The sequence below is a fragment of the Colius striatus genome, chromosome 2, assembly GCF_028858725.1.
Source record: "Colius striatus isolate bColStr4 chromosome 2, bColStr4.1.hap1, whole genome shotgun sequence".
In the NCBI taxonomy this organism is placed as follows: Eukaryota; Metazoa; Chordata; class Aves; order Coliiformes; family Coliidae; genus Colius; species Colius striatus.
In genome coordinates this window covers 44,756,253-44,778,704 of record NC_084760.1, presented here as the reverse complement: position 1 = coordinate 44,778,704, position 22,452 = coordinate 44,756,253, and the positions used below count along the sequence as shown (strand labels likewise).

Here is a 22,452-nt window from a genome sequence, read left to right as displayed (position 1 = left end):
CCCTAAAGTCTTGTGTAAACCAAGAGCTTAGTACCCAAAGCTTGAACCATTCCAAACATTTATATTTAGAGGAAGCTTTAAATCTGGGGGCCAAAATCATCATATTCAAGGGAGAGAGGTGACCCTCAAATGCACAGGTCATACCTTAAGTGGGTTAAATGGTCCTTCACTAGTGCTTTTGTCTTGTCCTGCTTCTTAAGATGTTACATCACTATATTTAACCTCTCAGCTAGGATTAATCTCCCTCTACTTTCAGGCATCTAGCTTAACTCTGAAACAATTGGAGAATATTTTCTTGAATCCATCATTACCAGCAAATCTCCACAGCAACACAAAATCCTGAAGGACAAAACAAGAAAGTTAAGTGGGCACCTCTTGCATGACATCCTGAAGATGACTGTATGTCAGGGCCCCTTAAGTGTTATTAAACTCCACGATTCTCTCTTGAGAGCAATCTCATGTTTTCTTTCAAGGACTTCAGACCCAGGAGGACAGAGAATTCTCCTAACACTGTGACCATATAGGTTCCAGAAAAATTGGTTACTAATTAGGACAAAAAAATTTTGTAGCTTTTGTTTCAAAACTTTCAGCCATAAAAGAAATCCTTCTTGAAAAAATAAGTACAATAAGTACTTTACAGATGTCACAGTAAAATTGTAGTATTTTTTTTTCCTGACACCAGCTCGAGATAATCCTTCCTAGTTACCAACCTTGCCATCCTTCTCTGACAGTGCCACCAGTTCCCACCCCTTCAGCCATCCTTCACACGTTCCCATGCTCAGTTGTTCAAGGACATCACTTGTATTTTTCAACTTTGCCTCACAATGGTCTGGGCTCAGTGATAGTCCAAGAGCTTTGTCAGGTGAACACTGGCAAATCTTGCAGTTGAAGATGTCAGGGTAACCCAGCTCTGCACATCTCTGATTTACAGGTATATGTTCTCTTCACTGCTGATTTTGCTATATAACAACAATAACCTTCAGCAATCCTAGTGCAAAGCCACCTTGCTGATATGTTAAGCCAAGAAGCCACACTGTATACACTAGTGGCTGAGGCACATGTATGCTGTATTTCTGCAGTAGGGTAGGTTCCTGGGAACAGAAACATCTTAAATTCCCATAAATTTACCCAGCCTCTTCTGTGCCCAGGTGAAGGGCATTTTGTTCCACTACTACTTAAGAGGAAATTAAGAAGTTCCAAGACAAAATGAACTTGAATTCTGTGGTTTTAAAAAGTATCTGCAATAGCCCTGCCAGGCTTCAGATATTATCAAGCCTGTGGAGGTGTCAGACTTTGACATATAGAGGGCCACTTTGGACCAGATTGGCTCTACAAACCAAGTTGTGAGTTTTGCCATCCGAGGACAACTCTGTGGGCTAAAGCAGAAGTACGGCATCACCACTACAGTGGACGATTCCCAGAAAGCAAGCACAAACCAGGACTGGGCACAAAGCCCTTTATTGTTATCAGTGTTTTTGCGAAGTCAGTTGCCAGGACTAACAAACTTCTGTTTTCTAGTAGCAAGTGTTAAAATCAGAACACCCAGACTTTTGTTGCTGAAGAGCAAGGGCTACACCGATGGGCGTCACTTGGAGACACCCACTTCCCTACGACGATGGAGGAAAAAGGAACAGGCCGTATTTTGTGCCTCTGGATGCGATCCATTGCAGTTGCTACACACAGCATTCCTTTGCCATTTGGTAACTGAGAAACACTAGGCTTATTAAAAAGAAAAAAAAACCACAAAGAGAACCAAGCCTGCAGTGCCTCTGGTTGGTAAGCACTGGTCAGAGGAGGTCTGCTGTAATGAATGGATGTCAGAGGATCAGCAGCCCAAATGATACATTAAGTACTAGCTGTCAAAACAAGAGCTGCTACTTCACTTGACCAGAAGCAACCATTTATACAAACACTCCTGCAGGTAGATACTTTTGCGCTTCTTGCTTGACCTCAGCTTTCCAAGATTCTCAAATCTGTAGGGTTATAAACCCTTGAACCTCAGTGGTACAAGTAACGTGATGCTCTGGAGCACACTCTCTCCTCCCATCCAGATTTTATGTAAACAGCCTTGCTTTCGCAGGGATTGCAGTAAAGCCAGAGACAGTCACGCCTCAGGAATCTCTGAAAGTTTAATTAAGTCACAATGTCCTAAAACCACAATATAGTTTTTACAGGCACTATGGCTATAAAGTTCAAAAGGTAAACAGGTAAGCACACACAGGACACTTCAAACACAAATAACCAACATAAGAAACTGAACATTTATGATATACTTTGCGCTTAAACTTTCTCACTTATCATCTAAATATTTCAATGCACTTCATAAGGAACTACACACTTAACATAAATCAGGCTAATACCACCTACAAAGGGCATGTGAGTCATTCCCTAGATCTAGTGATTGTGAAATTGGGATGCAGAGAAGTAACTTCACCCAAGGCTGCAGAGCATGTGAGTAGGGTAGCGGTGAACATGAACGAGAGAGTCCTCACTACAGGCTTGCTGTGCCTCCCATGAGCCCCATTCTTGGGATCTACTGCAGCATAATGTCCTCCACAGATAAATCACATGCTCAAACTCAAAGAGGCTGGGAGAGAGGAGTTTGAAAGGACCGATTAATAGAAGGCTCAACAAGGCACGAATTTTGCCTTCTAACTTCTTAGCGTGCAAGTTACAACAAAAAACTTCCAGTCACTTGCTGACGTCTAAGATTACACAATTTTCTCTCATCACCTCGAAGTTTGGCCCAGCATTCTCACTGCATTTAAGATGAAATGTAAATGAATGCCTAAGCTCTCAGCATTAGCATAGTCACAGATATTAAGAGGCTGAAATTAGGTCACCTTGGCGAACACCGTATTGCTCCCCACAGAACATTCATTCTTCAATTCAGGAGGAGAAACATTTTTAGGTAGAAGCAAACTTGAGAAGTGGATAACCCAACAGACATGTGTTTCCTTATGTCACTGCCCCAGATCCAAGCTGAATAGCACCAAAAGGTTAATATAAGCAGACTGTTATGGCGGTGCTCATGAACAATTCTGAGTTTTGAACTGATGCCATTACTGGACAGACTGAGAACATGGAAAAGGAAGATATTTAGAAAACTTAATAACCCATTGGGCTAAATATCCTATTTACTAACTGACTGAGGACCTGATACTGGGACAAGCTGAGCCAGGTAAGTAAATAAAGATTTGAAGCTCTAAGATAATGTGAGAATTGTTGGAGGAAATGGCTTTTGCTTCAATGTGACAACAGTGGTGCATACAGTTAGTAGCCCCTGATATGCTTGTGCATCAAAACAACATTCAAGGAGTTGTCTTTGCTGCTTGCTATGACACTTTCCATAACAAATGCCTTAGCGTCTTAATAGAACTGCAAAGAAATTTCACATCTACTGCTATCCAGATGACTTTACGGTTATTTTACCGAGTAACAGATAAACCTAGGAAGTGTTCCAAACACCTTGAAGTCTTTGGTACAGACTGAAGTGCTTTTTTGAATACAGTTAAGCATTTAAGATAGAGGAGAAGTGGGGAGTATCAACAAAAACCTCCTGCTTAATTACTTACACGATTCCCCTTTTTCTCCAAGAAATATATGAACCATATTCATATTAATGAGACATCAAACAAATATATATACACCAAGGGTTACCTGAAATAATAACTAACTAAAATTGGGTGATTTTTTTTTTTCCTTCACCTAATATTTTTCCTCCATTATGAGATCTAGTGGCCTAATGAATAATAATTGAGCAGGAGCTGCACTTATGAGCAACAAGACATTTGTGGTAATTCCCATTTCTCTAACTGCAAATATTCATTACAAAACATATGAGTTGACTATTTGAAGTGAAAAAGTTTTAAAATAAATTTTCCAAAGAAAATTTATCATATTTTCTGTGAACTCGAATGCATTTCCTAATTAGCATGAGCCTTTGATTAACTCACTGTACTTCAGTAACTTTCTTCTACTCCCAAGCTTACAGAAATTTCTTTGTAAAGAAGTATTGAGAATAAATAATTTTCTTTCAAGTATTGAAGTGCTGAGTGACATTTAAATTCTTCAATATTCTGAAAAACAAGATTTTAGGGCAGACAATATTTTTGATCTTCTCTTCATTTGTTAAAAAAAACCAACCTGTAACACACAGGTGACATAGGATCTAGTTAGCCTGAGCTGGGTTTGGCTCTGCTGCTGTCAACATGTCCCAGCGCTTGGAACAAATCAGCTCATGGCGAGAACAGAGTAGATTTAAAATAAACCTCAGTAAACCAGAAAAAAATAAGAAAGAGGTAAATTATCAGAACTCTTCAACCCTGTGGACAGACACACTTCTATCTCTATCCTCTCTACTGCCCCTGGTCAAAAAAAAAGCCTGGTTTTGTCCTATTCACAGGACAAACCTTATTCATAGTTAGGGCCACGCAACAAAGTTATTAGTGCTTAACTTCAGCTGAGGGAAGTGTAAGCTGGTCACCAAAACAGCTTTGGTGATTCCAGATCCTGAGGGGCATGAGCACTTTCTACCAGTATGTTAAAACTCATCTCTGCACAATCTTTTAGAGATCTGTAGGAGACTGTGCAACAAACTTCCACGGAAACTAATTATCATAAACAGCATCATCTTCTGCTCCAAAGCCAGAGCACACTTCAAACTCATCTTCACTAATACTCACTGGGTTCATATTACTGAGAGTCTGCCAAATCCTAATACTTGAATGCACAACCAATTTCCCCCAAGGAGGGGAAGAACAAACTTACGCGCAACAGACAGACGTCACATCCCTTAATCCAGTGCAGGGAAGAGTTCAGATACAGGTATGTGCAGTGAAACTTCAGAATCTGTATAGTACAGTACGCAAAGGCTTTCCAGCTAAGCAAAACTCAGGTTTGCTCGAGCTCCTCTCTGTTCTCTTTCCTGTTGCTTATTTCAGCTTTTAGACCCTTGCTTCCTCTCTCTGTCATGTCAACAACAATCTGGCTTAGCAATCAAACTTGGAAAATATTCATCCTTAACACCAAATCTGAGATATTTGCCCCAAAGTTTTCTGTAATGGAGAACAGTAAGCCAGCAGCATGAAGATACAGGGAACTGACATTATTTTAAAGATTATAGTAAAGCAAACAGAGTATGGAAGGTATCTACTATCCCATTGCATGAACACCATCTCTATCATATTCCTCCTCTTTTCCTAACTGAGGGATACATGTGGTTACCATGCAAACAGTCAAATTAGTGACATTAGTCAGCAGGTCACATTTGCATATCTATATCTATCTATCTATCTATATGTATATATGGCAACACCACAATTACTCAAAGGAAACAAACTGGGACTGATGTTAGTTTCCAGAGCAAGGCTGTAGATGTAGGGAAAACAGAGACAATGGATTTCTTGACCTTGTCTTATCACTTTGAGAAAACTCAAATGAATCTAAATTAACTTTAAATTGCCAAACTTTTCAAACACATCAGGCAGCTGAAGTGAGGCCAGAGAGAGAAGGGAGTTCCTCATCTGCTCTCAAGGTTACCCTGATGAGGAATTTACCATGAAGTCACACTCTAGCACTAGATATTCCTCCTGATTGGAAAGGAAAAAATGCAAATGCTCACAGTTGAAAAATAGAAAAATTCTGTAGACAAGCAAAAATACTGAACTAGAAGTGAAAAATCCTGCTTCTTTGACTTTAAGCACTTTCTTAGGCTGAATCATTTATTTCCCTCTAACTTCTGGTTTGTTTAACCTGTTTGAATCAATCACTATTTCATAATCAGTCTGAGAGGAGCCAAAATCACAAGACACCCTTAGAGAAAGGTTGGACAGCTTTAATAAGTAGAAGTCAGCAAAACCAAGACAGTGCTATGAACATCCAATCCTTCTGCAGGATATTTGAGTGGATACAGCAGCCTTCTTGGAGGGTAATAAAATGTATTCTATGTCTCAATTTTTGAAACAGAACACATGCTGCCATTTCTCTATTATTCCCACAAGGTACCAATACCAAATGCCATCTCACCCTAACCCTATTCCTCGTGGAGAGAGGAATAAACTCCTTTTTGCAAAGGGCCATCGTCTTGGCTCTGTGCTACACCAGCAGAAGGAAGAGCATGCAGTACACTCTTGGACCAGGACACTAGAGAAGGCAGGGCAGGTAGCAGCCTGTGACATCAACTTGTTGTCAAGATCTTCCCCACCTGGCTTGAAAATCAACAGGAAGCCACCTGCTTAGTTCACACTTCCATATACAAATCCTGTTATGATAGGATCAAAAATGTATCTTCCCTTGTTTTGAACTACTGCAGTGGAAATTTTTTTTTAAGAAAGCTCTTTGATCAGACAAATATTTTTAAAAGGAAAACCAAAACAAAGCCATCCTACAAAAGCACAAGACTATGACAAGGGCTGTTTGGGAGGAAAGATTTTACACATGACAAAAAGGAGGTTAGCTTTGTTCTCTGGTACCAGAGCCTATATTCCTAGGTACCGATTCTTTCTCACAGTACACACACAGAGTTAAAAACTCCCAAACAAACAACAACAAACAGAAAAAAAGGGCACAATTAGGATTTGTTTTGTGCACCCAGTAGCACTCATTTAAACAGTCATGTTTGGCACAGCTGCTTTATGGTTCCTTACATGGTTACATTGCTTTAATCCTATTTATACACCCCACATCTAAGAGTGCTTCTGAATCATATTTTAATGCAATTTCACTTAAAGCCGTAGTTCTCCTCTCTTTTTGTGTTTTTTTTAACTCTCAGTGAAAAATCCCACTGGAGAATCACTTCTTCAGGATAAGGCGTTGCACTGCACACAAATGACAAAATTCAGCAAATCGATGCCAAAAGCCTGAAACAGGTAAGATGGAGTCTTTTACCAACACACATCTGCACCTTGCTTCATATATTTTCCTCAATTATTCATTTATACCCACTTATGGATATCAGCTTTGTTGAAAAATCTGTCTGTTTAAATGACAAAAAGCTGTTTTGGTTAGAGACTGACTGAATGTCAGCACAAAGCCATGACGATTTTTTTTCTCCCCTCCTTCTTTAAATCTGAGGGTTTGCAGTTATTTTTTGGTTTGCAATTCAGGAAACAGAAGAACTACAATTGTAACAAAGTTCTGGTTGGGCTTTTCCTCTTGAAAATATTCACAACCTAAAAACTCCCACAATGCAAAAAGCAAGGGCAGCAAAAATACACCTCCAAAAATGCAGTGCAGCTTTCACACAAAGTGTAGTTAAAAAATGACTAAGTTTTCTTGATATATGAATTTGTGGGTAAACCATTTATCAATGACCCGTTTACCTGTGCAGCAGAGTCCCTCAAGCCGAGGGCCATGTCATTCCCCTTTGACTGATTAATTAGCCAATCAAGGGATATTTTTCACTGTGAGGCATGATGGTTTATTCCAGCTAATGCATGGTCTCTAATGGTAACACATTAAAGCCAACTCGGCTTTTTAAGCCTATCGAAGTGACCAAAAGGGAAGGAGAGAAGATAAATCAAAAGAGCTCCCCCCAGTTTTGTCTCTGTTCCTAACAACCCCCCCAAGGAACAAACGCTAGAGGCAAGATTCTTTTCCAATGAAGAGATAAGAAAAGGCACCACCTCTTCCAGATTGGGAGATGTCTCCTCCTCTCCCTCTCTACTGATATCTGAACAGCAATAATTTATCCTCGGTTGATTAACAAGGTGCTTATAGAATAGGCAACAAAACATCAATACTTTCCTCTTCCTCGTTTTATCAAAAGCTCTACTAAGACATCATGCTGGGTAAAGTAATTTTTACTAGTGCTCCTGAAACAATCTCATCTGTATGAAGAAGGATTAAAAATACAGCCCAAATTAACAGCCTGAGCCTAATTCACTGCTTTTCTGACTTGCTATATATGGTGTTACAAGTTACCAGCTCAAAGCAAGAGGCTTTCAGATCCACTTTACGCCACTCTGTGCTGCCACAAAATTTCCTCTACCTCTGCTACTCCTGTAAAGATGCATTCAGTTCTTCAGCTGTATTGTCATGCTGTCCTCCTCATGAGTTTGTGTCACTACCTGACCCTCAAAGCATGGACAAAGGCTTGTATTGCTAACAGAATATGGTTTAGGGGCTTTTTTCCTCTTATTTTTTTTCTGGGTACCATCCTTCTGACTGTTTGAGTCCATGGCATGTGGACATTTCTAGTGGGCAGCAAACTAAACATGAGCCAGCAATGTGCTCTTGTGGCCAATAAGGCCAATGAGCCAATGAGAGTGTGGCTAGAAGACTGAGGAAAGTTCTCTCCCTTCACTCAGACCTGGTGAGGCCCAATCTGAAGTCCAGCGTCCAGTTCTGGGCTCCCTAGCTTTGAGGAATAAAGCCTACGGGAGCTGGGGCTCTTCAGTCTGGAGAAGAAAGAGAATGCTCAGGAGGGTCCTCATTAACACAAGCATTCAAAGGTTGTTTGTCAAGAAGACTGGGCAGCACTTTTTTCTGTTGTTTCAAGTGACAGGACAAGGGGTAATGGACAAAACTTGGAACACAAAAAAGTTCCACTTAAACGTGTGACAGGGCACTGGCACAGGCTGCCCAGGGAGGGTGTTGAGTCTCCTTCCTTGGAGGTCTTCAAGACCTGCCTGGACATGTTCTATGCAACTTGATCTAGGTGGATTCGCTTCTGCAGGGGGGTTGGACTAGATGATCTCTAAAAGTCCCTTCCAACCCCTACCATTCTATGATTCTATGATAAGGAAAAACTACTTTTCTGTAAGCGTGAGGGAGCCCTGGCCCAGGCTGCCCAGGGAGGGTGTGGAGGCTCCTTCTCAGGAGTTTTTCAAAACCTCACCTGGACATGTTCCTGTGCCTCCTGATTGAGGGGAACCTGCTTTAGCAGGGGCTTGGGCTGGATGAGCTCTAGAGGTCCCTTCCAAACTCTACCATTCTGTGATTCTGTGACACCTTGTAGAGCAAAACTGAAGAGGCCAAAGAAGTAACTACAGTATTACAGATGCAGTGAGAAGTCCTTTCTAATGGTCATTTTAATATATTTCATTCTAATAGTCAGAAAGAAAAAAAACAAAACAAAACAGATGAACACACAAATACAAATCTAATGTTACTCTCCAACAGTGATGCTACAGAACACAGTGAGCTCACATCAAAGTCAGGAACTAAGCTGCTGTAAGCTGTGTTACTGTTTCTTAGATCATGAGTCTAAAAATCTGCACTGAGCCATGCTGGTCAAAGTAGCAGTGAACTAAAGGCTGAAAGAAATCTTTCTATTCAGAAGCAGGTTCCTGGGGATATGAAATGCATAAAAGCACCACTTAAAAAAAAAGTTCCACTTAAACATAAGAAAAAACTATTTTACCGTGAGAGTGAGGGAGCCCTGGAACAGGCTGCCCAGGGGGGTTGTGGAGTCTCCTTCCTTGGAGGTCTTCAAGACCCGCCTGGACGTGTTCCTATGCGACCTGATCTAGGTGAACCTGCTTCTCCAGGAGGCTGGACTAGAGGATCTCTAAAGGTCCCTTCCAATCTCTACCATTCTATGATTCTGTGTTCTACCAATAATGTCAAATGGCATTAAATCCCACTTTCTATTATCTATGTTTTCATTTGCCTTGATTTTTAGTAAAACATTATGTTCAGTCTTTCCAATGACACAGAATACATTACACATGTAAGGGTCAAGTGTGCTAAAACGGTCAAGTCATATATAAAAACAAGCACAGTGCAGTCCTAAATTTTAACCCCAAATTTGACAAACCTGGGCATAGTTATAACACCTACCTACAAGATAGTCAGTGCCTCTAAACATGCTATTACTCTCTCTGAGAATAAATGTATAACAAAAAAAGAAGGAAATATGTTAAAGACACTATCTCAGTGTTTTCCTACTGTCTTCCTCCGGAACATACTGACAGCAATTATGTTTTGACTCTGATTTCTTAAGGAAGCAAAGTTTCCATAATCATTCTGCTCAGACATCTGTGTACATCATACACTCTTTTCTCTCCCACACCTTTTTAATTCAACCTAGCAGAAGCTTAGATATTTCAAAGATAGCAGGACTCCAAAATACTTCATGTAAATAGGCAGCTGGACAGAGAAGGCAAACAGATCAGTGTGCACAAAGACAGGGGTTTCAGCAAGAGACTCATCTCCTTTAGTCGGGTACAACACAATCATAGGAAAGTGAGCTTCAATACCTGAGCCGCTCACAGAATGACTTGTTGGGAGATGTTTTTACTCAAACCAATTCTTTGCCCACTCCAATAGGTCTAAAAGTGTTAAATTCTTTTTTTTTCCTTGGTGTCACTTACTGAGGAGCTGGGATTTCCCTTAGGAGACTCCTCCACTGCCCCGCTGACATCACTGTGAGGAAGCCTGGTGAAGAGTAAGCTTGTGTCTTCCTTTTTCTAATTGAAGTTCTCACCCCCAGTACCATTCTTGGCTTGTGCCTACCCTGATTACTATCCCTTCCCTTCCTCTGTTCCTCCCTCCTCCTGACCCCCAGATATTTATAGGCAGAGAGGTCATCTTTTTCTGCCTCTCTTCTGAGATGAACGTATCCAGTTCCTCCACTCTCTCCTTCTAGGACATGCCCTCTAACCCTGTCGCCCATTTTACTAAATCCTTTTGGACTCTCTCCAGGTTTTTGATGTCCTTTTTCTGTTCTGCTTCTCAGTCCCAAACATCTCATATGTTAGCTGCTGGCTCCAAAGCAGAACGGTGAAAAACCTGCATTAATTTTTAACTGTTTTTTCTCTTCTGCAGTTGTTTTGTTCCCTGACGCTGCTGAAATAAGGAACAGGAAATTCATGTATCCATTACCTCTTCGACAGAGACTTTTGTCACAGGTTAAAAAATCCGACTTGCAACTTGCCTAAAAGTCACAAGCATGAAATCCCACAAACATCAGTGTCACGACTGGTATTTTGCAGAGAGAAGTAGGTGTAGGGAATTATACATCAGTTTATCCATTGCTTCAGAGAGCCCACGACAGAGACAGACTTTAATGGATTTTCAGTTATGTCCCTTAAGATTAGCCAACATGCTTTTCTGATAAATGCTGGGAAATGTAAGTCAGTTGAGGAAGTTCTGCAAAATGTGTCAGAAGACAATTTCCTGATTAAAAAAAAAAAAAAGAGAAAAAGCAACAGGGTGGATAGTTACATTTCTAATGACTAACATGGAAGAAATCACCACCAACTCGAGACTTTCGGGCTACTTGGATTAGGTGGTTTTAAGGGAACTTACGCAGATTGCCACCCAAGTTACACAGATTTGGAGGAAACAGATTATTCATCAAATGGCCTGAGACGTGGAAGTGAGATGGATGCAAAACATTCAGTTTTCTATGTATCTCAAACAGAGTTATTACAAATGCATCAGCAAATCAAAATTACTCCCCCAACCCCCAAAGCAAAATCAGTGCCAGGATCATGTTGTTCAGCAACCAAGTCAGGACTGTCTGTAATCCATTCCCAAATCCTCAGTTTCACTCGAGAGCATTTTCTCCAGTGATAAGGCTCCATCAGGAAACACAGCTGGATGGAGGAAGGAAATTCTGAGAAGCAAAAAAAAAAAAAAAAAAAATAGTGGGGGTTCCAGGAAGTTCAACCAGATAGGAACTAATGGAATTTGTTTTTCTGTCTCCCCAGCTCCCAGTGTTCCTAAGCAAGTGAGAAAATCAGAGGGAAAGCGGGGGCAAAAAAACGTCTGGCAGATCTTACCCTGCAAAACAGGTCCTTGCTGCAGGTCTCCAGAGAGCATCATAATTACAATTCAATATTTTCGATCATTTACTCTCTTTGGGAAAAACTGCAGACATTTTCAATTTAGGTCCACTCTGAAGCCCAGACATTGTTTTCTTCCCCTTGGTTTGGTAGCTTTTTTTTTCCTACTTGTACTTTATTTTTTTTCTTCAACAAAGGTCCCTGTGTAGTTTACTAAGGAGGTTTTAGTTGAACACATGATTTATCAAAAATAATTTTTAAAAGTACCGTTACGTTTAGCATTTGGGAGAACTAAAGGCTGCAAGTGCCCATGAGGAGTAGCACATATCCCAGATTCATCAAAACAATAGCTCAAACTAGTACCTCAGTTTTACTACTTTCAGAGAAACTCCTTTTGACCCTTAGGGGCAAACAGCACTTCCTTCCATATCCTTTGCAATTCCACTTTTGCAATCTTTACAGTCCTCTAGTCAACTCCCTCTTCCTTTGATAAGGTAGATAATTCAAATTTCAATATCCTCACTTATTGCAGTAGGGTCAGTGTGAAAGAAGAGAAAAGATTCATTAGTCAGACCAGTCCTAAGATACTGAGACAGTTACAAAGTCTGAGATCAGCCCTACAGTTCAAACAGCTCAGACTAACTTAGCACAAAACATCTTCTGCCAAACACTACTCCACAGGTCAAGATCATAAAATGATCTGATGACCATACCAGAAAAGACTTAACAGAATTAACTGGAGCAAAGTCTCAATGACATATCTGATTTGCTAAGACAACATTTATCACAGCAGCAGTTCAGAGGTGACATATTTTTGACAAGTACTTCAGAAGACACAGGATCATCTTGCTAGTCCAGAGACCATGTCACTTAGCCTTAAGCCCTTCCACTAGTTTCCATTCGACCATAAGAACAGATAGAGTTTCCTGGGCTTTGTCTTCCCCCACCTCCTTTTCCTGATCTCTCTAAAGAGTTTGGTAGAACCCCAGTCAAACGGCCAGACCTGGTAAGACACTGGTGATGAGCATCAATGTAATACCAGGATCTACTGCATGTCAGCCCATCTGTAGAAACAGAGAAGCTCAAAGGCTGCGGGTACATCAGCTCTTAGGAATAATAGAAGCCAAAAGCTTTCCAAAACTTTTCCAAACTTTCCAGAACTTCCACCATGTGTCTGATGCCTACAGAACTGCAAGTGATCGCTCAACTAAGTCTGTTTACAGTGTGTTTCATTATTCCAAAACATTCTCACCTTCTGCTCCTTAAGTGACCTCTCTCACACATCCACTGAATTTTGTTACAGGCCTAAATTGGAAGCGTTGAAGAAGGGAGACAGTCAAAATTCATTTGTACATAGTCCTGAGCAACTTTCTGTAGCTGACTCTGCTTTGAGCAGATCTAGAGGTCTCCTTCAATCTCAGTTAATTCTGCGATTCTATGAAAAGCAGTTCCTGTATCATTTCACGAAGTTACACCCAAAATGGTTCTGATTCTGGACTGAAACAACCAGAAATGTAGGAAAAATAATTACACTGAACACCTTTGTCAAAAGATCAATGGAATGCCAACTCTGCTGTGAGCTGGGGGTTGGCTATTCAGTCCAAATCAAATCTTTACTGAATGCTTCTCAAAATGCACCTCTGAAGAAAGAAGGAGAATCTAGTTCTTCAGAAAGAGCCTTAAAGATAGGACTCCAAGTTACAAGATCTATACATAACAGGTACTGCCACGTATCAACCTAGTTGCAACCACAGCTGATAACCTGCAATCAGATTTATTGATAGTAACAGTTTTGGCATTTCCAAGTATGGAAGCTGTCTTCATCGACTCTGAACAGGACAGTAGTATACAGCTGTTACTAATGGCTGCAGGAGTTGCAATTAAAAGGAGCTGCAGCCTATCTCTGCCTGAGGGCCCTGATGGACACCGGGACTCTTCCTACATTATCTCTACACAGAGAACAAGTAGGAAGAACTCAATTCCAGGAGAATGACAGCACTTTCCTGCTTGCTCCTGTAGTGTGCTCTCTGCCCCATCAGGGAAATGCCCAAAGCCTAGGGATTTCAAAAAAGAATGCAAACACACACAGAGAACACTACTGCAAATCTGTGCCACCTTAAGGACCAAGCTCTGGAACATGATGGAAAGGGATCATAAGAGTTCATGGGTGCAATGAAATGAAATTGGTCAGAGCTGGAGGGCCTAAGCAATGCATTTTTTATTCTGTACAAACTCCACAGATCTCTGATCCATGAAGAAAGAGGCGGGGGGAGGGAGAAAAGCAATTGTGCTGTCTCTGGCTCACTCTCCCTGTGGCTGCTTAGCAGCAGAGGGTAGCCAGAAGACAACAATGCAGCTCCAAATTACATTACCTCCTGCCTGTATATGCATGTGGAAATCTGGGTGCTTAGCAGAGAACAGTCTGTGACTCTTTGCCAGAACCTTGACCCATTAGCTGAGTGTTCAGCGAAGGCAAAAAGGAAATCAGCACACTAGTTGCCAGTCAATCACTCCACTAGTCAAGAAATTAGCAAAAGCATACACAAACATACACCCTTCACAAGCAGCCATGAACACACATGTGGTCTGTAGTGTTTATCAGCAAAAGAAAAAATACTCTGCAGGATTAAGTCCCAAAAGTAGCACCAGCACTCTCCAGGCTTATCTTTAGTTTCAAAAGATGTGGGACATGCAGAGAAAACAAGACTGCTTGGGACAACTCATGGGTAGGCAAATCTACTCCGTTAACCACAGCACCATGGATTTGCACTAAATGCCACTTTATCTTGCTTCCTATTGATCCAACAGCAAGGGAGCTAAGAAGTAATTCCATGGCATATTTAGGTGATCAGAAGTGTCAATCAGGGGAGCTTTGATGGCTCAAGCTTACCTAGAGCATTTGAGACCTCCAACAGCTCTCATGGATCTCAAGTCCTCAAACGTTTATTTCACGATAGTAATAAGTTAAGATGGGTTCTGTTGGCCTCCTCCCAAGCTCTTACCTTTCAAGCCAAACCATGTGACTGTTAACAAAGATTTATACTGTTTTTCACAGTGGTAGACAAGGTAAGACAGTTCTTAATTTGTTTAAACGTATTCTAACCTCCCAGATTAATTAACTGTAACTGTATTTTTGTAGTTTAGGAAGCAGTACTCAGAAAACAGCCTTGACATTTTTTCTCTGCCCTACCAGTAACTCTTAAACTGAAATTGTAACATTATATGAAATAATAGCAAGACCAAACTCTTCAAACTGTTCAAGACACGTCAATGAAGCATTGTTCATCTTGTAGTAAGTTTTCTTCCAGCAAAGAGTCCCCAGTGCATCACCATTTGTTCTTCAGAAGCTCCCCTGCCATTCCACCTAGCACTTACACAGTTACAAACTTTCTGTCACTGCTACCCAGGATCTCTTAGCACATTCTTCCCCCTATTCCTCTCCTCCCAAAGTTTACAGTGAAATTACAGAACAATTTTCAATAGCACTGCACAAGCAGCAAGGTGTCTAACAAAGAAATGGCGTTTCACAAATTTCCATTTTGTTTCAGGTTCCACCTTTCCCTCTAGACAAGAGACTTTGGAGACCTCTGAACCAACAGCGCAATTCTTGCAACATTTTCACTTGTGCTTTTCCAGATATTCTTTATTCCAAAGAATTTTTCTGAATACTTTAGTCATGTCGCAGTGTAGACCTCTTATTAGACACACTGATGAAGCAGGCCTATTCTCTGCAAGTGCAAAATGCTAGTGAATACATAAATAAAAGAAATGCTAGTACAAACCTTGATCTCATTACACAAAGTTGGGGGAAAAAAGTCTTCTTGTTAGGTTTTTACGCACCCTAGAGTGCTGAGGGAGCTGGCTGATGTGATTACTAATCCTCTCTCCACCATTTTTGAATATTCATGGAGGACAGGTGAGGTGCCTGAGGAGTAGAGAAAGGCCAGTGTCAGGCCAGTCTGCAAAAAGGGCAGGAAGGATCACCCAGGAAACTACAGGTTGGTCAGCCTCACCTCCATCCCTGGAAAGGTGATGGAACAACTCATCCTGACTGTTATCACTGAACATATGAAGGAAAAGATGGTTATCAGGGGGAGTCAACATGGATTCACCAAGGAGAAATCTTGTTTGACCAATCTGATAGTCTTCTATGAGTGCATAACCGGCTGGCTAGATGGGGGGAGAGCAGCAGATGTCATCTACCTTGACTTCAGCAAGGCTTTTGACACTGTCTCCCATGACATCCTCATCAGAAAGCTCAGGCAGTGTGGCTTGGATGAATGGATGATGAGGTGGATCGAGAGCTGGCTGAATGACAGAGCCCAGAGAGTGGTGATCAATGGCACAGAGTCGAGTTGGAGGCCTGTGGTCAGTGGAGTTCCACAGGGATTGGTTCTGGAGACAGTCTTGTTCAACATCTTCATCAATAACCTGGATGAGGGGACAGAGTGACCCTCAGCAAGTTCGCTGATGACACCAAACTGTGAGGACTGGCTGATTCCCCAGAGGCTGTGCTGCCATTCAGCGGGATCTCAACCAGCTTGAGAGTTGGGCAGAGAGGGACATCAGGAGGTTCAACAGGACAAGTGCAGAGTCCTGCATCTGGGAAGGAACAACCCCATGCACCAGGACAGGCTGGGGGTTTAACTGCCGAAAAGTAGCTCTGCAGAGACAGATCTGGGAGTCCTGATTGATAATAAACTGAACATGAGGGAGCAATGTGCCCTTGTGGTCAAGAAGGCCAATGGCATCCAGGGATGCATCAAGAAGAGTGTGGCCAGCAGGTCAAGGGAGATTCGTCTCCCTCTCTGCTCTGCCCCGGTGAGGCATCATCTGGAGTCCTGTGTCCAGTTCTGGGCTCGTCAGCTCAAGAGGGACAGGGAACTGCTGGAGAGAATCCAGCGCAGGGCCACCAAGATGATCAGGGGACTGGAGGATCTTTCGTATGAGGAAAGGCTGTGGGAACTGGGGCTGTTTAGTGTACAGAAGAGGAGATTGAGGGGAGATCTTATAAACATTTATAAATATGTAAAGGGTGGTTGTCAGGAGGTTGGGACATCCTTTTTTTCTATTGTAGGTAGTAACAGGACAAGGGGTAATGGGATGAAGCTGGAACACAAAGAGTTCCACTTAAACATAAGAAAAAACTATTTCACTGTTCAGGTGAGGGAGCCCTGGCAGAGGCTGTCCAGGTGGCTTGTGGAGTCTCCTTCCTTGGAGGTCTTCAAGACCCGTCTGGACATGTTCCTATGCGACCTGATCTAGGTGACCCTGCTTCTGCAGGGGGGTTGGACTAGATGATGTCTAAAGTTCCTTTCCAACCACTACCACTCTATGATTCTATTTATTAGTGTTCATGCAATTACTGAATCTTTTGTTTAAAGATGAGCAAGGGTTTGCAGCTGCATAGTCGTTCCCAGTTCTTGTGAAAATAAAGGAAGTTTGCTGAGACTGGCCAGTTGCTACAGAATGTCAAATTTTTTTTTTGGATACTTATGCAACTTTGAGATCAAACAAAATTGACCTACTTTGTGATGTACGTTGCCTAACAAGTGTAAAATTAAAATAATGAAGATTCCTAACTCCAAAGAAACTACATTACAATAACTCAGACACATATGTACTAAACCCATTCTTATTTCCTAATGGTCCAGAGCAGCCATCCACCTGCAGCCTTCACACACAACCAACAGCAGCAATCTCACTTGTAGAAGACCCATGGCTTTTAATGGCCATGTGGTATCTCATTAGCAAAAAAATATTTAAATATGGTTTTCTCAGAAGAGAAAATACAAGAGGAACATTAAACAGGTGAAGTCTCTTGTTTACCTGTGTCTTCATATTCTTCTGTCGCTTCCCAAATATGCAGGACAGATCATCTTCACTGCGTGAAGAGAGATCCTTACCTGGAAGGGGAAAAAGAAAGGAAAAAAACCCCAAAACTTTCACATCTGGCAATGACATGTACATTTGCATAACACAAACTGTGACCCATGGAAGCAGAGAAATTGGTTTTGGAGATAAACAAAAATCTGTAGGAGAACATTAAAGACACTACATGAAGGCTGACAATGACTCCTGCATAGAGTAGGAAACGCGTGTGTGTAGAAAAGGCTGGTGAGGAGACAACAGCAGCATGCTAGTGTATGTCCACAGGGAAACATGTTAACAGCAGCTTGTTTCCCCCAGCTTGACACTGTAATTGGTATAGCAATGAGGGAAGCAGCCTGCACTATGCTAAAGCAAAAAAGAGCTGTAACCTACGCAGAGAAAAGTTCAAGGAGAAACTGCACATCTTTGGATTCTCATGAGAATTCCCCATCTCTGATAGAGAGTTTTAGCTCTTCCATACAGCAAAAAAACCTGCCACCTTTACTCAGTGAGGACTTGTCTTTGATTCATGGTTTCTGAAAAGCAAAACCTCCATTTCTACAACTGGATTATTTCAACTAAAACCAATTTCAAGGGTGAAGCAAAGATTTCTCTGAGTTCTATCAGGAACATTACTTCCGTATGACTGTTGTGTGGTTAGTTGAACATCAGACACGGAGCAGGGGATGGGAAGCAAAAGGGCATGATGTCAAATTCTGAGATACTGGCAAAAGTTTAGGCAATTCCATAGGCCAAGAACCGTTATATATTGAGCTGTCCACAGCTCGTCTCAGGAAGTTCTTTAAAAAAAGCCAGCAAAAGTTAAAGAAACAATATTAGCCCAGACATGCCAACTTATTGGGGGTCTGCTGGAGTTTTATTCCACTTAATTTTCTGATTCCAAAATCACTGACCTCAAAATGAATCTAAGCACTTGTAATGGACAAAAAAAACCCTCATAAATCAGACTATTCCACCTGTTTCTTCTTCTCAGGATCCCTAGCCGCCCACAGAGAGTAACAGGAAACATCGACCTAAATGAGAAATTGTAACCCAGCTTGCTGATGTCTCACTGTGTAGCCTCTAGACATTCTTACCCAAGCAAACAGGATTAGACTGGTGGCTGGCTTCAGCTTTGTCTTGGCCAAGGCTGGATCGTGACACTTAAAATCCTGTTGCTCCTCCTCTCATCCTATAACTTTCTTTCCACTACTTTCCCTCATCTCACCCCACAATATATTCCTCCTCTCAGCATTCCCTAATAGAAAACCAACTTTGCTGACAGTCAAAATGTTTTTACAGCATCAGAGTGGCTCAGCTACTAGTAATGCAATTTCAGTCACTGCCTTCATCTCAAATTGGTGTGGCTGCTAAAGCTGTATGTGGTGCCTATGTTCCTCCAGCAGTGAGGTTACAAAACAGCAACAGAAACGGAAGCTGCAATTTCTGTCGTTGCAATTCCTTTCTCTCGCTTTTGTGTGAGCTCCTCTTGTTTAGTCTGAAAGGAAGCAGGATTGGATATGAACAACAGGGCCAAAGCACTAGCCTTTCTCAAATAACTTTTCCTCTTTTCTTGAAAAAGGACTATTTCCCTGGTTTAGACCTCAGAAGGCACAATCAAACAGGGGCTTACCTTACAGAAACACTGCAGCCAAACAAACAAGGGATGTTGTTAATACGAAAGCCTTGCTCCCTATTGCACATGCTCAAAAGATACTTCTTTTTTTCCTCTATATTTAGTAAAAGGTTAAACCAAAATCAAAATAAATCCTCTTTGCTGCTACCTCAAACAGGCCACGGTCTCCCTGAACCAATGTATTTCCTTAATGTTGTGAAGTGGCAGGGTCATATTACTATGTTTGACTTCAAGGACAAATTACTTAATCAAAAATCCCAAACTCTGATATCAGAAGATGATCAGGGGACTGGAACATCTTTCATATGAGGAAAGGCTGCGGGAACTGGGGCTGTTTAGTCTGGAGAAGAGGAAACTGAGGGGAGATCTTATTAAATTTATAAATATCTAAAGGGTGAGTGTCAGGAGATTGGGACATCACTTTTTTCTATAGTAGCTAGTAACAGGACAGGGGTAATGGGATGAAGCTGGAACACAAAAAGTTCCACTTAAATATAAGAAAAAACTATTTCACTGTTCAGGTGAGGTAGCCCTGGCACAGGCTGCCCAGAGGGATTGTGGAGTCTCCTTCCTTGGAGGTCTTCAAGACCCGTCTGGACATGTTCCTATGCGACCTGATCTAGGTGAACCTGCTTCAGCAGGGGAATTGGACTAGATGATCTCTAAAGGTCCCTTCCAACCCCTACCATTCTATGATTCTACGACCTCCCTTCAGACATCCACTATGTCTGTTTTAGCAGAGGCATTTGCTATAAGAAAACACTACATGGAGTTTTAAGTTTAATAAATTCCCCGTTAGCTGAAACTGATTGTATCCACACATTGAAATGTGTATACACACACACCATAGGCACACAGGTATGTGAAAGTGGAACACAATCAAGAGAGAAAGAGAGCAAAAGATTAAATAACTGTCAAGAACCAAAATGAGGGATGGTTGAAATAATGTCATCACTCTAAAGGAATAAAGAAATTGCTAAATTCCACACATTCTTGATATAGTTTTTCTGGCCAACAACCACTGTCCTAATTTATCCAATAAATTATCTGGTAGATGTAAGAGGGCTTTCCTCTTCCTGCGTTCAGGTTTAATCTGATCACTTATCTTATCCACATGATCTCTTAACAGGGGTTATGGGAGATTGCAGAGGATAGCAGTGTGCAGATGTCCAAGTAATTCTGTGACCACCTTTGCTTCCCCCTCCCATGCCCTGCCTACTCACAGATAACTGAAAATATTCACTGCTCCTTTATGCAGCTGATGGCTCCTTCAGACAGAATTTTTTTTTTTTTTACAGCAATAGTAGCCTAAAGCCATCCCAAGTTGTCCAAAATAAATAGGAGCAGTGTATTATACCTTTAAATTAAGTTGCTGCAGGGAGTATTTCCAAACCAAGATTTTACTTGCCAAATTTAGACCCCAGAAGGCAACAGATCACCTTGACACATGCTTTTCTTACTAATCTTGGCTACAGCTTATGAAACAACAAAACTCCTCTTACCTTTTGCAAACTTCATATAATGGACACGTTTCTTGGAAGATTTGGATTTTTCCTCAAGATTGAATGTCTTCTTCTGAGTTTCCACTAAGGACTCTAAAAAACCAAACCAAACAGGTTCCAACCCTATTAGATGCACTCTTAACCACCAAATTCAAACATCAGTGTATTTAACTTTCTCTGCCAAAATCAAGTCTCAACAATATATCACAATATATTACTGAAGGAAGCACGGAAAGTTTTGTCCAAGACATGTTAGTGCTTGTTTGGGTTTTTTTTTGCCACATCCCCTTCCCTTCTCTTTTCTAATCTAATGTAATTTGAAAAGGCAGATACAGGTACTCAAGGTCAAAGGCAAAGTCTAATTTAACATCATTTTTATGGTAAGAAAAGAATAATAGGTCAGGGTTTATTGTGCTGTTTGTCATAAAATATCTCCAGTGCCAAAGTCTGAGAAAGATGTAGGAAATAGTACAAAATAAACCACTGAATCTGACTGAGGAAAAAGAAAAAGCAAAAAAAAACCTCCCACACAGACAGGCTTTCCACTTGTGACACTACATGAAGAGTATCTATCTCATACAGCCTGATACATCTGTGTAAGAAAATTAAACAGTGGCAGAGTTTTTCTGTCGCTGAGGCCAGCTACAACAAATTGCCATATCCATATCATTTAATTTCCCTAGCTTCCAGAACAGGGGCTGCATCTAAACTGCCCACTGGGTATGGGCTCTGGGGTTGGCTTAGACCCAAATTCACTCAGGAGTTGTTTGGGAGACTGTTAGCTTGTGCAGGTCAAAACCATGTGAAGAATTAGTCTAACTACTTAACAGAAGATATATCAAGTTCCTGAGCTGTGACAGGTTATTTTACTGGTTCAGATACACTCTTTGCATTTGCAGAGCCTGTTAATTTATGAGAAATTCACAGGAGGTGGTAACTTGCTGTCCAGTTAATATCTACTTAGTTCTGTCCTGAAAAGAAACAGGCACCACAGGATTCTCTGCTCTCTAAAGGCTACTCTGGTGAGATTTACTTTTCCACCCTGTGGCAATTGGGATGGGTAGGGAAATCAACCCATACCCTGAGGGCCAAGTTGAGTCACCTTTTTCATATGATCCCACCCCTGAAAGCTCTGCAGACCAAGCTTTGCTGACATTGGGATTACAGCACTTCATTCTTTGACAGGTAATGACATCTGATGATGGAGTCAGTGACCTAAAATTGAAACTTGCAGCCCGGAGTGGGAGAGCTGGCTACCAGAATGCAGTCTGAGATACGCTCTTCCACAGACACACTAAGCCCTAATGAGAAGAGGAAGGCCTGGCTAACACAATGTTAGGTAGAGTTTGCAGTTTACTTGAAAATCCTTAATAAAAAGGGTCTATGGGGAAAGTAAGCATCACAACTAAAAATTCCTAACAGTGATGAGTCTGCTCTCTGATCCCCTTGTACTAAAGGGAACATTACACAGCAAAGGATTTCCACTGGGCTTCCTCCTCCACTTTACTCTTACAGCTAAAGAGACAGCAGCACCGCCTTGTGCCTTCAAGGAGGAATTTCACTACTGAAAACGTGCTGACACTTGCAACAGATGGGTAGGTACATCCCCGTGTCTTCTGGTGACTGATAAATCCTCTGACAAACCGAGCAAGCACTGCAGGAACATTAATGTGCTTTTTAAGAGCAATTTAGTCATGGCAACGAAGCCACA

At 41.4% G+C, this 22,452-nt stretch overlaps 1 protein-coding gene across 7 annotated transcripts in view; it reads right to left on the bottom strand.

Annotated features, from left to right (window-relative positions):
* The window catches only part of PINX1 (PIN2 (TERF1) interacting telomerase inhibitor 1), a 68,439-nt gene that overhangs the window by 33,039 nt on the left and 12,948 nt on the right, over window positions 1-22,452 (bottom strand). For 5 of the 7 annotated variants that reach the window (XM_061990129.1, XM_061990128.1, XM_061990131.1 and 2 more), the window contains exons 5-6: window positions 20,742-20,834; window positions 17,562-17,638 (exon numbers count right to left, since the gene is read on the bottom strand). In XM_061990129.1, the coding sequence (XP_061846113.1) occupies window positions 17,562-17,638; window positions 20,742-20,834 (170 nt within the window). The other 2 variants (XR_009818189.1, XM_061990133.1) reach the window with 2 other exon arrangements.